The sequence below is a fragment of the Sarcophilus harrisii genome, chromosome 3 (genome assembly GCF_902635505.1).
Source record: "Sarcophilus harrisii chromosome 3, mSarHar1.11, whole genome shotgun sequence".
Classification (NCBI taxonomy): domain Eukaryota; kingdom Metazoa; phylum Chordata; class Mammalia; order Dasyuromorphia; family Dasyuridae; genus Sarcophilus; species Sarcophilus harrisii.
In genome coordinates this window covers 490,142,025-490,158,113 of record NC_045428.1, presented here as the reverse complement: position 1 = coordinate 490,158,113, position 16,089 = coordinate 490,142,025, and the positions used below count along the sequence as shown (strand labels likewise).

The 16,089-nt window shown below is 42.8% G+C and overlaps 1 protein-coding gene across 1 annotated transcript; it reads right to left on the bottom strand.

The window, feature by feature from the left end:
• Nucleotides 1-1,602: 1,602 nt before the first annotated feature.
• On the bottom strand, nucleotides 1,603-15,109 carry ANKK1 (ankyrin repeat and kinase domain containing 1). The gene is made up of 8 exons (XM_003764218.4): nucleotides 14,584-15,109; nucleotides 11,325-11,619; nucleotides 10,376-10,527; nucleotides 9,893-9,942; nucleotides 8,769-8,924; nucleotides 4,863-4,981; nucleotides 4,166-4,202; nucleotides 1,603-3,324 (listed from the first exon to the last, which is right to left on the bottom strand). The coding sequence occupies exons 1-8, from the start codon at nucleotides 14,769-14,771 to the stop codon at nucleotides 2,021-2,023; spliced, it is 2,301 nt and encodes a 766-aa protein (XP_003764266.1). The 5' UTR covers nucleotides 14,772-15,109; the 3' UTR covers nucleotides 1,603-2,020.
• Nucleotides 15,110-16,089: the final 980 nt, after the last annotated feature.

Below are 16,089 nucleotides of genomic sequence, written 5' to 3'. Positions count from 1 at the left end.
CCAAAGTACTCCACCTCCAAAGTGATGAACAGCTACCAGATGTGTTATATAAATGCAAGCTATCATTATTAATATAACAGAAACATTGTTTTATTAAAATGAGGATGAACATCTGGATCCAAAGTGCATACCAGAATCAAATACACAGTGAGGTCAGGAAAAGGACAGAAAAGGCAGGCAATAAGATGAGCAATCCAAGTAAAGGCACATTCCAGATCAGAGCCAGTTTGTGGAAAGGTGATCCAAGAGACCTGGGCAGCAGTGGCACCTGGGCATGAGGAAGGAATGCCCGCAGCCATAGGGTGAGGGGAGAGTTCAAAAGTTGGAAGGAAATAAAAGTCCATCTAGTCCAACTTTTTCATCTTACAGAGGAGGAAACTGAGACCCAGGGAGATTTGCCCAAAGTCATACAAGTAGAAAGGAATAGATAGGATTTGAATTCAAGTCTTCTGGCTACACTTTTTTCCCTTATACCATAATTCTGAGTGATATGTGTATGTGGATATATATAAAATGTATGTGTATATTATATATTATGTATAATATGTAACATTATATATATATATATATTATGTACATATATCTTATACACACATACAAAGTGAGATTGCCTCAGAATCCTCCATTATTCAATTGAAGGCATGAAGTTCCTAGAGGCACTTGGATCTAGAGAGAAAGCTGCCCTAAATATTAGAAGGGAACTACGGGAAAATGGCTGGGCTGAAAGCAAGGAGTCTTTGCTGATTTATTGTTATTTAAAGTTAACAACAACTCCCAACAGTCTTACACAAAAGGTAAGATGTGTAAACCATATGTTACTATCTCCATTCATTGTATTTTGGGAAATTGAAGTTTAGGCTTGCCCAGGAATACCCAACTAAATATGCAAAGGTGGTGGGATCACACAATTGGCCTCCAGTCTTGGAGGTAACAGATTGCTCTAACCAACCAACCAATCAACAACTATTTGTCAAATGCCTGGTATAATCCAGTCTCTGAGATTCAAAGACAAAAATTACGCAGTGGATAGAGCACCAGCCCTGAAGTCTGGAAGTCCTGAACTCAAATCTGATCTCAGACACTTCATACTTCCTGGCTGTGTGACCCTGGGCAAGTCACTTAACCCCAATTGCTTCAGCAAAAAACGAAAAAGAAAAAGAAAAAAAACCAAATTTGTAGCCTTCAGAAGCTTATCTTTTAGCCAAAAAGACTGCAGACACAAATACAGGCATATACAAATCCCATGCAGAGAAGACACAAAGCAACCTGAGGGCTAAAAGAAGTCATGGGGAAGGGGGAAGAAGACCAGGAAAGGGATTTCAGTAGAAGCAGATGCCTGACGGGAGACTTAAAGGAAATCAGTGATTCCAGGAAGCAGAGGTAAGTAAAGGAGGGGTATGGAGCAGGTATGGGGCAAAGCCAAAAGAAACTGAAGCATACAGGAAGCATACAGCACAGAGATGAATAATAGAGAGTTGTGAAGTGTTATGTGTGAGAACCAGAAAGAGGGCAGATTTAGGAAGCAATATGTAGTAAGGCTGGAAAGGTGAGATGCAGGCAGATTATGAAAAGTTTTATGTTTCAAAGAGACTTGATATTAGATATAATAAGGAGTCCTGGGGTTTGATTAAAGAAGAGAGGTGGAAGGATCTAGGCTTTAGGAAAATCATGTGGGAGGGAGGAATTAGAGAAAGGAGGAATTTGAGGCAGGGAGAACAATTAGAAATGTAACTGCAATCCCAATGTCAATGACATTAGAATCACTCTTCGTTGGTGGAGATTAATGCCCAGAACCTATAAGAAATTTAAGGTGGTGTTTGGTGAAAACAGGAGAGAGGAGAAATTGACTCCTCTTCAAATCTGCTTCAAGATTCTTCCACCTTAGGTTGTTTTTCGCTTCCAGCTTCACTTTCTCTGGGAAACTGCTCCTGGGAATGGATGGGGACCAGTTCTATATATTGCCCTTCCCAGGCTTCCAAATGGGTCTAAAGGGATCTCCATTCATTCAGGGAACAGGAGGTCAAGCCTCCTGCATGGTCTCTGATTCAGCACTAGCCAGACATGGAGTGAGAGGGTCCTTGTCCTCCAGGAAGGAGATTACATTCTGTTTCTGGTTTCGGATTGCCAATTGTAGCACTGTGCAGCCAGTAGCATCCTGAATGTCCAGTCTGGCACCAGCTTTGATCAGCACCTTGAGGATAGCAGTGTTGCCCTTAAGGGCTGCTAAGTGCACAGGTGTCCAGCCTACCTTGTTGGAAGCATTTACATCTGCCTGGTGCTCCAGGAGATTGATGACACTCAAAAATGCACCTCGCTGAACAGCCAAGTGTAATGGTGTCCATCCAGACTGCTCAGCCATGCTGGGATTAGCTCCACCTTGCAGGAGAAAGGAAACCACTGCGTCCTCCCCTTGACGTACTGCCAGGTGAAGTGGAGTCCAGTCCTTGCCCCCCTGAGCATCCAGCTGGGCATTATTCTCATGCAACAGACGGAGAATCTCCAGGTGGCCCTGGAAGGCTGCCAAATGTAGAGGGGTCCAGCCCTGTTGAGTCTTCAACTCAGTGTTGGCTCCATACTTGAGCAGCATACTGCAGATAAGATACTTGTCTTTGGCAACAGCTGTATGCAGTGGGGTATAGCCATTCTGGTCAATCATGTCAGTGGCAGCCCCACTCTTCAGCAGGTGCTGGATTGCACGGACCTTACCCTGTTCCACAGCCAAGTGCAGTGGGGTCCTGAGGTTCCTCTGTTGGGCATTTAGTTGGGCACCCTGACCAATAAGCAACTTCACTAAGCTAACATGACCAAAGTAGGCAGCCAGGTGCAGTGGAGCCTTCCCCTCCCCTTCTTGAAGGTTGGGGTTAGCATGACGGGAGACAAGGAGCCGGGCCACATTCTCAAAGTTGTTCTGGGAAGCTAGGTGAAGAGCTGTCCAGCCCTCGTGCTCCTGGGCATCAACCTGGGCACCGTGGTCCAGGAGGAGGCGAGCAATACGGTCATCCCCATTCTGGGCAGCAAAGTGGAGTGGGGCCCAGCCATCCTCATCAACCAGGTTGGGATTGGCTCCTTGGCTGAGCAGCAGCATGCAGAGGTCAGAGAACTGATCTTGCACAGCAATGATGAGGGGTGTGTAGCCTTCAACTGTTTGGCAGTCCACATCTACCTCCTGCCTCAACAGCAGCCTCACCTTCTCCACGTTCCCCTCAGTCACCAGGAAGTGAAGGAGAGTCACATTGTTCTCATAGATGCCCAGCTCTTCCATGCTTGAGACTAAGCTCTCACTGTCAGATAACTGGAGTAGCCGCTTCAGAGATTCACTTGAGTCTGGAGAAAAGAAGATATCTGAGTTCCCCAGGACAGCCATTCTGCCCATTTTGCTACAGGATCATAGAACTTAGCACTGGAAAGGGACTTGAGAGATCAATAGTCTATTCCCTTCATTTTAATGATGGGGAAACTGAGATCCAGAGAGTCCTCATTTCCCTACAGGGCTATTCTTTATTCTGGAAAGACTAGAAGGAATGGACAGAGCTCTAAAAATGATAAATTTACAACACACATCCCATGCTAGCATGTTATAGCTCTGAGTTTGATAGTTTTTCCTGTTGTTTAATCTGATCTCTTTTGCAATAATTAGAGTTCCATTTCCTCTAGTTCTACTATCAAAGGAGATAGAGAATAGTGAGTCAATAGAATGGACAAATTTCTATCCACTCTGCCTCATTCAAACCCTAAGAGAATGGGACCAATATGGCAAAAGGCTATTGTGCCTCCATCCCCCCAAAGGGGAAAGATGTAGGAGTGGGAGGGGAAGAGTGCAACTAGATGGCCAAATGGATAGAGTACTGTCCCTGAAGTCAGGAGGATCCAAGTTCAAATCTGGCCTCAGACTCTCAGACAGATGAGTTATGTGACTCAAGGCAAGTCACTTAACTCAATTGCCTCACCAAACTGCACCCTTCCCCCCTCAAATAAACAACAAAAAAAGGCTATTTTGCTATTCAGCCAAGTGTTTAAAGCCCCATCATATTCCTGTTTTACATACAGCAAACAATCCTTGAAGTAACTAAATGGAAAAGGTATGAAAGATGGAGCCCAGTGAAAGGATTCCATTTCTCACCCTTTTCTGAATAATTTAATTGGGTCTGAAGGGCCCTGTACTTACCACTCTCTGTCAGTTCCTGGCTGACTTCTCTACTGATCTAGGCAGCAGAAGCAATATAAGAAAAAATGAGAGACCAGTTTGCCAATCAATGTTTTATCAGCCTACCAGCACTTCCTGCCTCCTATAAAGACCTTTATTTCTACTTTTTATTAGTAATTTCTAAACTTGTAAATTAGAAATTGAACTGTTCCTTCCATTGGTTATCCCAAAAGAACAAAGGACAGAGCATACCTTTCTGTTGTTAGTAAACTAGCTGGGAAAGAGGAACCTAAGCTCTTTCACATGAGTAGTTTATTAAATTATATTTCTTGGCTCAGCAGGAAGCAGACATGTTAAACATCCCCCAGTGCCCAGAGCTGAGCTTTCCAACAAGGAACATGAGTAACGTTGATTAGAATGCAGGAGAGGAATAGTTTCCCAAGGGTCATGGAATCATGGGAACTTAGGGTTGAAAGGGGCCCCTGGGCCCTGCATCAAGTGTGCTCTTATAGCAGAACCAGGTATGGCATCCCATCCAATATATACATATATAGGGAGAGCTCTAGGTGATCCCATCTCTTTGGGGACCCCTCATTTGCTTCCTTGAACCTGCAAAAAGAAACTTCTCTTCTCAAGAATCCTGGGCACCAAAACAAGATGTTCTGCTAACATAGGAAGGCAGTATAGGATGGTCCCATGCTCTGAAACCCCTTCTTACCTCCTGGGCCTTGCACAGAGAAGGTTTACAAGATGTCTTTCTGATCAAGGACTCTTTTTCCAGGTCTACTATAGGGTTCTGGAGCAAGGATAGCAACATGTCTGTCTCAGTAGTGATATCTGTTTAATGGAAGAGAAAGGGAAATCAACTGAATACTGCTTATGTGTCCCCCATCTACCCCATATTTCTTCTTGAATCCCCTAACACCCATGCTTTACATATACACACATATCCCAATTACCTGTACATGTATGTAAGCATATATTTTACAAAAATGTACGGGTGATTGGGATTCTAGTCCCAGCTCTGCCACTAACAGGCTATGTGGTTTCCCCATTTGGGAATTAATTTCCAGAGAAGGAAATGTTCTGTTTTTGCCTTTATGTTTCCAATGCCTAGAGTAATGACTGTTATTCTATGATAGATACTTAGTTGTTTGTGTTAAATTGAATCTGTTAAGTGGAGGGGGACAGAGTATGTGAATTGGAAAGTCTCCAAGGTCTCTTCTAACACTAAAATTCTATGATAAACATCCATTCAACAAATTAACAAATATTTATTAAGCATCTACTATATTCCAGGCACTTTACTTTGGGCTGGATATATAAAGACAAAATTTTTTCAAATGAAAGAGACATTCTGTAGGAGGAAATAATGTGTACACACATATATGTATGTGTATATAGAATACATAACAATCCTTCAGCTCATTTTACAGATCAGGAAACTGGGAAACTCAGGAAGATGAATCTTCCTGACTTCAGATCTGGCACTCTATCCAGTGCACCACCTAGCTGTCTCTTTGCTTACCAATTCCCTTGCCTCCAGGATATTGCTTCTCTAGTCAAACCTACACACTGCTGACCCAATGATCTCTGTAATGCATTGTTCTGATTATATTGCCACTCTGTCCATCATCATAATCATTTTAATTAAAATAATTACTTATATTTACATGACACACTGAGGTTTATAAAATGCTTTCCTAATGAGGGAGGCACCTGGTATAGAAAGTTTTCTCAAGGAGTTTAGATAGAAAGCTAAATGGATGATAGCTAGAAGAGAGCAGAAATTTTTCTTCTTTTAAGGATGGAAGAGATATGGGAATGGGCAGCAGGAAAGAAACCAGTAGATAGGAAAAGATCAAAGATAAATTAAAGTATAATGATGAGGAGATTATGCTGGAAAAGAAAGGATGGGATGATATTAAGAGTACATGTAGTAGAATTGGGCTTGTCAAGAAGAAAAGTTAAATCTTCATTCAAGACAGGAGTAAAGAAGGGGAAGCTGTATGAATTATGTGACATGAATGGGAGAAGAGAAGAGTCAGATTTCTGAGTTGGAAGAGGATGTCTGAGGCCATCCAGTTCGGTGTTGCCAAACTCTGAGGCTTAGAGAATGATCTCTTTCTCTCTCCCTTTTCCTCCCTTTTCTTCCTCTCCCTCTGTCCCTCTTTCCCCCTTCCCTCCTTTTCTCTCTTCTTCTCTCCCTCTCTCTTTCCCTGCCTCCCTCCTTCTCTCCCTCTCCCTCTCTTTCTGCCCCCCCTCCTGGTAATATAAGAGATAAGTTTTTCATCTAAGAAGGTAAAATTTGAGAGGTGCCATGGAAGGTTTGAGGAGAGATGAAAAGGTTTAGAATGACCATTGTTGTGAGCATAATAACTAATTTGAGTTTATGCAATATAAATATAAACCTGATCAATGTGGTTTTGTGATTCCCCCTCCCCCAACTAATCAATTGCATATTAATGTGAGCAAAGGAGAAACATGGTGGGAGTAATCCACAATTATGATATGGTAAGGTATGATTGGTGAAAGGACAAAGAAAGATCAGATTTGAGAGTAGAAGAGATTATAGAATCTAATTGGTTCACTAATGGATCAAGAGAGAAAGGAGAAGTGTATAGCTAACGCAGGAGTGATAGCTGGGGAAAGAACTGAGAGGCAGAGGCATTAGAAGTCATAATGAGTATGAAAAACAGTTTCAGGATTCATAAAGGCATAGGAAAAGATGGAATGACAAAAGACTGATCAGATAAAATACTTGTAGAGTTCATGAAAATGGAAATAGAATAGTTATGAGTGCCATCATTAAGATTAAGATATAATCATCTCTGTGTATAGTTTAGGTATGGGAGTTGAACAGAATGAGGAATTTGTAAGTTAGACTACCAGAGGGAGCCTTCATAAGAAGACAAAAGTCTAACACGAATAAGGGCAGGGTTAGGGTTAGAGATGGAGAGGGAATGTAAACATGACATTGAGAAAGGAGGGAAATTATTCCCAATGGATAATAGTCACTAAGGTGTGGGGAAAAAATGCTTTCCCAATACCAATCATGCTAGGTAGGCAGAGCAAGTATGATTATTCACATTCCAGAGATAAGGTTTTGATTACCTTCATTCCAGAGAGCCAAAATAGCTTACTAAATAGAGGAAGACCTCAGTTTCAGTCTAACCTATGATACAGTTGGCTGTTTGACCAGTGCCCTAAGGAAATAACTAAGAATGTAAATTGTAAACAAAGAATTGCTCAGCTTAGGAAAAGAGTGTTTCCTCATTGGGGTATTCTCCAGGCCAATGAAGTAAAAGTTTTAGTAGCTATCTATAGATAAGGAAACTCAGACATTGAAATGAAGTGACACAATGGCTTCCCAGTATCTATGGAAGAAAGTAACTCCTGAACTTGGCATTCAAGCTCTTACAAAATCTGGTTTCAAATATCTAGTTTTACCTCATTCTACTCTCCATCAAGCTTTCCAACCAACTTGGACACCCGCTCCTTCCATCACGTTCAACTTATCCTCCCTATATCTGCTCCTTTGTTCCACCTCCCCTGGCCTGGAATTGATACCCTTCTAAGCCCTGTCAACCCAGCCATTTGAAATCTCTCCTTCCCTTCCAGAACTAACTTTGCTGTATCTATTCTCCATGAAGTCCAGGTAAAAACTCTCCTTTTTAAAATTTCTCCTGATACTTTATACAATTCCTTCTCTCTTTTGTTTCATAGTCATTTGTAATCTTGTCCTAACCTTTATATTGTAAGCTCTTTGAGAGGAGATCTGTGTCACATTTGATATGATTTTATCAGTGGGAATGAAATTCAAGAAGAGGAATTAACATCTGCTTTGCTGCTGCCCCCTAAGGACCATGGGCTTTTTCCCATCTAACTTGTAGTTGAAATCTTCCATATGTATTGTCTTTCCTATTAGTATATGGGATCCTTGAGAGCAGAGACTGTCTTTAGTGCTTAGCACAGTTTTTTGTTTTGTTTTGTTTACATACAGTTAAATCCTACAAAATGCTTTATTAATTCATTCATTCATTCATATCTGTTTTTATTTCCCTGGTACCTACCGTGATGATTTCTATGAGGTTTGAGCTTAGTAGATACTGGTTGAATTGAACTTACATCCCATAACCTGAGTACTGTTAAGCTGGACTGGCCAGTCCTGCCTTAATGATAAGAATTAGCTGAATTCAACTTCAGGAATCCTAGGGAAACCATACATCCTACAGTAGGTCACTAAGATAGTTATCTTATCTTGACTCATTACTACAACTCTTCCCTCTAGGCAGCCTTGGCTCAGCTCCTAACCTTTAAGTAAGCTCCCCAGGAGAGTGCCAAGAGGTCAGAATTAAGGAAAACTCAGTCCAAATCCCACCTAATACACCTGGGAGCCATGTTTAAGCATTAACCTCTCAGCCTTGGTTTTTTCATCTGTAAAACAGTGATAACTGTACAAATATATATAGTGTGTATACAAATCTATATACACATAAAACACACACATATACATATATGTCTCTATGTATATCACTTTGTAAGTCTTAAGATGCTATATTCATAAATATAGATGGAAGGATGTTTGTCATAGGCAGACACAATTGGGAATATTGATGATTACCTGTGAAACATGGCCTCTTCTTAAGGTCCTGGTCCCAGCAGCGCTTCATCAGGTCTACCATCTGCTGCCCTTCACCTGGCCACTCATCTGAGATAGGCTGCAGGGAGGGTCGGGTACCAGCAGCCACACGAATGATGATGGTCATCATGTTGAACCCTGAGGGAGACCATAGACTGGGACTGTGCTAGTGAAGCAGGGAAGGAAGGTGATAGAGGGAGACTAAGGCCTCATATCTCCAGAGAGTGAGCAAGGGCCAAGGACTGCCATTGGCTAGATGAGTTCCCTGTTCCAATTTTTCTAGATTTACCCAGACTAGAAGGTCAGTCCCAAACAATAGCATTGCCCCATCCTTATAATCTAAAGGAGATGGTACCAATGCACATGGAAACAAATATGCCAAAAACTGTTTTCTTTAAAGCCTTAATTTTTTTACTTTGCTATTTTTCGAAGGCTTTGAGACATTCTATATTCTCAGCTGATGGGTGGGAGTTATTGGGGGGGTGGAGGGTGGAGGAAACTCTTTGAGGGGCAGGAAAGTTGGGTTAAAACCGGCAACTAGAAAGCCTGTGGGTTTGAAGTACATTTTAACTTTTCTCCCTCCTTTCTTTCCTAAGAAATATGCTCTGATTTAGGGAAAACCAGGTCAGGATTCACCTGCTTCCTCTTGGAGCCTCATAACTCTCCCCTCCTCCAGCTCTGATATCAAATTCTTTCTCTGAGCCCCCAATCTCACTCCCACTTGATCATTTCCATCCCAGGAGACAGGGAGGTTGGGACTAGGGGAAGATAGGGTGAGAGAGGATAAATAGAGTTATAAAGAGGGGCAGAAATCAGAAGGACTTAAAAGAAAGGATATTTTCATATAATTTTTTTTAGGAGGAGACTATATATAAAACTTTTAAAAAGGTATCTTTAAAATGTGGGGGGGCAGGGAAGATCAGGACAGAGATATATGAAGAAGGGGAGAGATGGAGTCTTATGAAGAGATGTCACCTACTACATCTACCCAATAAAAGCCCATAATTTCTTCTCTGTGACACCCCACCCCAGCCACCAACCTCCAGGACTTTGTCCCAAGGTTTTTTACCTTAGAGAACCCATAGTGTCAGCCCCCAGTATACTACCTGGGTATGGCTTCTTCTGGGTAAGAATCTCCCAAACGACAATTCCAAAGCTGTAAATAATAGAGGTTTCTCCCTAAGTGACTCTTCTCAAGAATCCACAATGTCTTCAACTTTCTGGATCTCATGGAAGAGTCAGACTCAATCATGAAAAATCAGCCCTTCCTCCCTGCCCACTCCCAGCCCCAGCTCTGTACATCCCACATGCCCCAGGAAAGTAGACCTGGGATATTAGTTCTATTTCAGTCCCTAGAACTGGTCAAAAAGCTGCCCAAGTGCAGAGGGCCAGCTGACCAAGTGGGGAATGTGGTAAGTAACTCGGCTTGAACCTCAGAACAGTACATTCACTATATACTATCTCATCAAAAAATGGCTTTCAACTCTAGGACTAAAAAAAGAATTATTAGAATGATAGAAATGCAAAAAGATTCAAAGGAACCTCCAATTTGCAAAATTAATTTAAAAATCCCTCTGTTTTTCCCTTACCTATACACATCATATTTGGGACCAGGTGCTTTGGTGCTCTCCAGAAACATTTCAGGGGGGATATAACTGAGTGTGCCCCGAAGAGCTGACCTCTCAATGTACTGCATCCGTGTTGACTGCTCCATCCACTTGGATAAGCCAAAGTCTGAAATCTGGAAAAGGAGTCGTAGAAATATGGATGGGTGATGGGAGCTAGGATGGTGATTAGTTATCATACATACCTGTTGTTACTTGTCCCCCTGGACCATTCACCCCTCCATCTCATTGGCCACCCACCCCGTCCACTGACTACTGGTCAACCCATTCATTCATCCCAGTATCTACAGAGAAAGGCTAAAATAGCTAAAGATATTACATCAGTAGTAATAATAATAATAATAATCCTATCACAGTTCCCAAAGCACTTAGAAATGCTATCTTCTTTAAAGGGATACCAACTGTGATAAACTGTATACTTACACCACTCCTATTTCTCCTACTTCTCCTCATCAAAAAGGATTTCTCAGAGATTGTTTCATTTACTCACACTTGGGAAATAAAGGATAGCAGTATTCTCAGACTTAGAAGCTAGAACTCAGAGGGTGACATCTAGGCCAGAGCCATACATCATATGTCAATGAGGTATTCTATATTACCATCCACATCTCCAGATGCCCAGTCAAAAATACGCCAGACATAGTCTGCCTTTCAAACATGTCTCTGCCTCCAGTAGGTCCTTTTGGAAGTGTGTGTCTTAAAACCCAAAGTAGGTTTAACAATGCTGTCTCTGCATTAATCCTACTTTAGATTTTAAGACACACATTTTGGGAGATGAATGAAAACCCTTAATTGAACCAGTTCTCAGGGTATCCTCTAGAGATTTCCCATGTACTACCTTCTGTAAATCTCCCTTCTCTGGGGATGGGAGATGGGTAGGTCAAGAAAGTGGAGAATGCACGGGGCCCTTCACCTTGGCATGCATGTTGCTATCCAACAAAATGTTGCCTGGCTTGAGATCCAGATGGAGCAGAGGCGGCTTAATGCTATGAAGGAAATTCATGGCCAAGGCAGTCTCATGGATGATTCGAAACTTGAGCTGCCAGGACAGGCTATGGGTGGGCAGCATCTTCTCTAGGGAGCCCTTGGCCATGAATTCCATCACGATGCCCAGGGGCTGCTGGCACACTCCATAGATGGAGACAATGTGCTGGAATTTGATCTTTTCCATTTTGGTTGCTTCATCAACAAGGCACTTCATGTCTGAGCTACAGAGGAATGGAGAAGAGAGTTAATGAATTAATCAATGGATTAAAATAAATGGATTAATCAAGGCACTGTTCTAGGTTATGTGGGATGCAAAGTCATTAAAAATATAGTCCCCTTCAGGGGCTTAAGAATCTAGTTGTGGAGGTAAAACACACATACACACATATATAACAATACAAAGTGATTGGTGCTACAAGGAGAATATTGCAAAAAAATAAATAAATAAGGGTAAGACTTCCCTGATCACCCCCACATGAAAGTGATTCCCTTTTATCTGAACTATAGCAGTATGTTTATCTATTTCATTCATCACATGATTAGCTATGTTACAATATATGTTTTGTGTTGGAGTGAAAAGTCCTCTTGCCCATCCATGCTTAATAGAGAGTGAAAAGTCTACAGGGCTAGGAATCAAAAAATTTGGATCTAGTTCCAACACTGCCACTACCTCACAAATTTAAATCTGTCCTCAGACACTGACTAGTTGTGTGACCATCAACAAGTAATTTAATTGCTGCCTGCCTCAGTTTCTTAATCATCATTCCTCATAAAATAATGACTATACTAGAAACTATCTCGAAGGATCACTGTGAAGATTCAGTGAGATAATTTGTCAAGTGTTTAGCCAGCCTTAAAGTACTTCATAAATGTTAGTTATCATTATTAGGAAACTAAAGCTTTCCCCCTCTCTAATATTCTTTAAGTCTGTGATGCATAAAGAAAAGATATGATTTACACACACACACACACACACACACACACACACACATTGAATTGAAACAGGAGGAGATGGAGATAAGGAACAACTGACAAAATGTTTTTCATTTTAACTACAATTTTAAAAAAATATTTATTTCATTTTTAACATCTGAAATAAAACAAGCATTTACATAATAGTAGGATTATTGTACATAATACTGTAATTTTCACAGTGCCCATGGAGAGATCCAAGAAGGGGCAGGGTCCAAAGGTGATGAAATCACCAGAGTTAACCAGAGATGGCCTGAAGAAATGTTTGTGATCACCAGATCCCCTTAGATCATAGGATGATAGAACTATAGATTATATGATACAAAATTACAGAGATCTGGAAAGGAAAAATGAAATCCAGAAATACAGGTTTCTCTCTAAGTGATCCTTCTCAAAACTCCACAAAGTCTCTAACTTTCCAGACCTCATGGAAGAGTCAGGCCCAGCCAGAGACTTCTCAAATTTGGAAAACCATCCCTTTTCCATGTTTATCCTTCTTAGAAGCCATCAAAGATCACATCATTTAGAGAGAAGTCTTCACTTTCCTTATCTGCCAGATGGGGACAACACTAATATCTTTAGAACTTATGCTATATAAAAATATGGTGTAAAATCTAAAGTTTTAATATAAATGTTAATCATTATTATTAGCTGGCTGGACAGGGCTTTTCATGTTCTCTACTTTATCCCATCAGTGTGTTTGCTCCTCTAACTACTAAGTTTTCTGTGTCCACTCCTCTTCCCCCAACACACGCACTCCTCTTTGCTCCAGGGACAATTGTATCCCAGAGTTTGAGGCTTATTTCTATTTTTGCTTTATTAGGATCATAAGGATGGAGAAAATGTACTCTTTTCACTTAATACCAAAAGATGACAAGAATAAAAAAGGAGGAAGAAGAATTAGATGTCTCTACCAGACTGTTTTCCATCCCCACTCCACCCAAACTCTCTTCTGTCAGGCACTGAATCTCCTTCATTCTCAATTTCAGGGACAGAAAATTTACTTGGGCGTTCCAGAACAATTAGACTCCACCCCAAAGTCAATGGGATTAATGATAATGTGGGGAAAGAGGAGGGAGAAGTACTGAGTATTAACAAGTTCATCTATCCTCAGATTTACTGGGAGAGTCTCAGGTTGTACCAATCTACTCTAAGAGATGAAAAATTATGATACATGGAAAATCTGAGGGTAACAGAAGGATCTGGTCAATGCCTAACAGCCTTATGACTAGATCCTGGGGGGTTTGGCCAGTGGCAAAAGAGAACATGATGAAATAGATTGGGAAACAGCAAAGCGACTAACACAAGATATCCAGTCCTCCCCAGTTCCACAGGACAGATGTCCAGGGAGGGGTCTAATACCCCAAGGAGCCCTGGAACTCCTAGGTGAGTAGGCCGATCAGACTTCATCTCCCAAATGTTTCCTCATACAGAGTAGGCACATGGTTTATTCATAAGAAACACAAAGCAAAGAACTGACAGAGAGGGAGTGTTAGAGAGAGAAAAAGTCAAGAAGGAAAAAAAAAGAGATGACAGAGACAAAGAGTAGCAAAAACATACAGATAGACAGCTGCTGGAAGAGATGTGTAAAAACAGATAATAGAATGCTACGGGCTTTGACTTGTAGATCTTTGCTAAGAGCTGGGTGTGTCTACAAGGGTCTGTTCTTCTGCAGCCTCAGGAGCCCCTACATGAGTAGGTTGCACAGAAGGCCACATGGAGCCTCCTTCCCTCACCCAGCAGCTACGTATGTAGATGTACCCACTCAAACACAGAGCTTCTCCCTTCGCAAAGTGTCAACTTGCATGAATAGTTCCCATTTAGTAGAATAATGTCTCCAGAGTCAGCTGGGCCAATCCCAATGACGTCATGCCCCAAGCCCGTTTTCCCTAACTCGGGATTTCTGTCCAGCACTTCCCTCTATTTCCTTCATGGGCCTCATTCTTCAGGAGTTGCTGTGAATCTCTAGCTAGTCAAACAGAGAGCAAGTCCGTCACCTTGCAATTAAATGGAAGAAATCTTGGGAGGGAGAAAATTTGGGAGGATGAGATGAAAGACCTAAAATTGCACTTCAGTCCAACGGCCCGAGCCCTCAGAGAGAGCCAGCCTCAGCACTGAGCCTCAGTCTCCGCCAGGGCACTTCTTGGGAGATAGCAGGAAATTGAAAGCTCAAAGGCTGGAGAGAAGGGGAGGAGGGCGGGAAGAGCGTCTACCTGTTGGGACTGGAGTCGGCCAGCAGGCAAGGGGAACACTTAATGGCATACTCGGTCCGCCAGCGCTTGTGCCGCACCCGGAACACCTGCCCGAAGCCCCCGCTGGCCACGCGCTGCCAGTCTCCTTCGAAATCGTCCTGGCTGAAGATGGTCAGGTTGCCCAGACGCTGCTCCATCCCTAAGGCCATCAGGGTCGGCCGGCCGGCTAGTCGGGGCCTCCCGGAGCTGTCCGCGCTGATGCAGCTGCGACCTCCGCTATGCTCCAGCTCATTAGCAGCAGTCACGCCGGGGTGCTCGGGAAGGGAGCCCCAGGTCCTTGCTGCTTCCACCGTGTGCACCCGGGTGGGGACCCAGGAGGGGCGACGTCCGCACGGCACTGCACCCCCCCAACACCACACCCTCCCTTCCCCGGTAGAGAAGGAGCCCGATCGGCCAGGAGTAGCATGCCTGAAGGAACCCCCAGTCCCTCCGAGGGTGTGGAAGCTGAGACTGCACCTTAGGGGCGGGGATTGTTCGGAAAAAAAAATCTCTGAGACCTGAACACTGAATGGTCTTTGGGCTGGGAGGGGCTAGGCAGAGAGCCTTTGGGCGGGGACAAGGTGAGCAATTTAGGCGGAGTGGGAGATAGGAGTGTCGTTAGTCCGGCCCCAAGCCGGCACTGCCATTCCCGTGGCCTAGACTGAGATTTTGAGGGCCCCTTGGAAAGAAGCCATCAAATGATTTGAATTCGTGTCCACCTCTGCTTCTTGCTCGCCGATTGACGCTGGGCACGTCATGTGAACTATTTGGCCTTCAAAGGCCTTTCCAAGGCTGGAGGTATGATCCTGATACACCTGGGTCTCTGTTTCCCTTTCCTAAAATAATGGGAGATTGGATCTGATGCTCACTAAAGCCTCTTCCAGAGCTAAGTTTTTAGGTTTCTATCTGGAAGTTGCTTGAACTTGGAAGGCCAGCCTTCTGGTCTGTGGAAGAAACTGTGGCTTTGATCCGGAGTATCTATCTAGGTGCTGGAGGGAGGTGCTGTGTTGGAGGGAGGGAGAATGGGTTTCAGCTGTTTATGTCCTAGGAGCAATCATCCTGAGAAAGAAGGCAGAAAAAATAGCCTTTCTAGGAGACCCAGAAGTTGGGAGTGGGAAGACCCTGTCTTTCTGGGTCTAGAGAAGAAGGGAAGAAAGAGGCCTGCTTGAAGACTGGGGAAAAAAACAGAAATGATTGTCACCTCTGGTGACTGGGTGACTCAATGCCCTGGATAGGGTCAGTCACTTGGGCTGAACTTCAGCTGGCCAGTTTAGGCTAAGACACATGTTTTCCATTCCTTACTTAGACCAACACTAAAGCCCAACCTAAATCCCAAAGGGCTTTGTCCTGTTCTTTTAATTTAAATCCTTTGAGCAAAGGAGCTGTATTTGCTATTCTTTGTATTACCAGATTCAACAATGTGCCTGAGGCAAAGCTTTCCCCTTTATTTTAAAATTTATCCCTGTTTTATTTATATAACCCTTCATT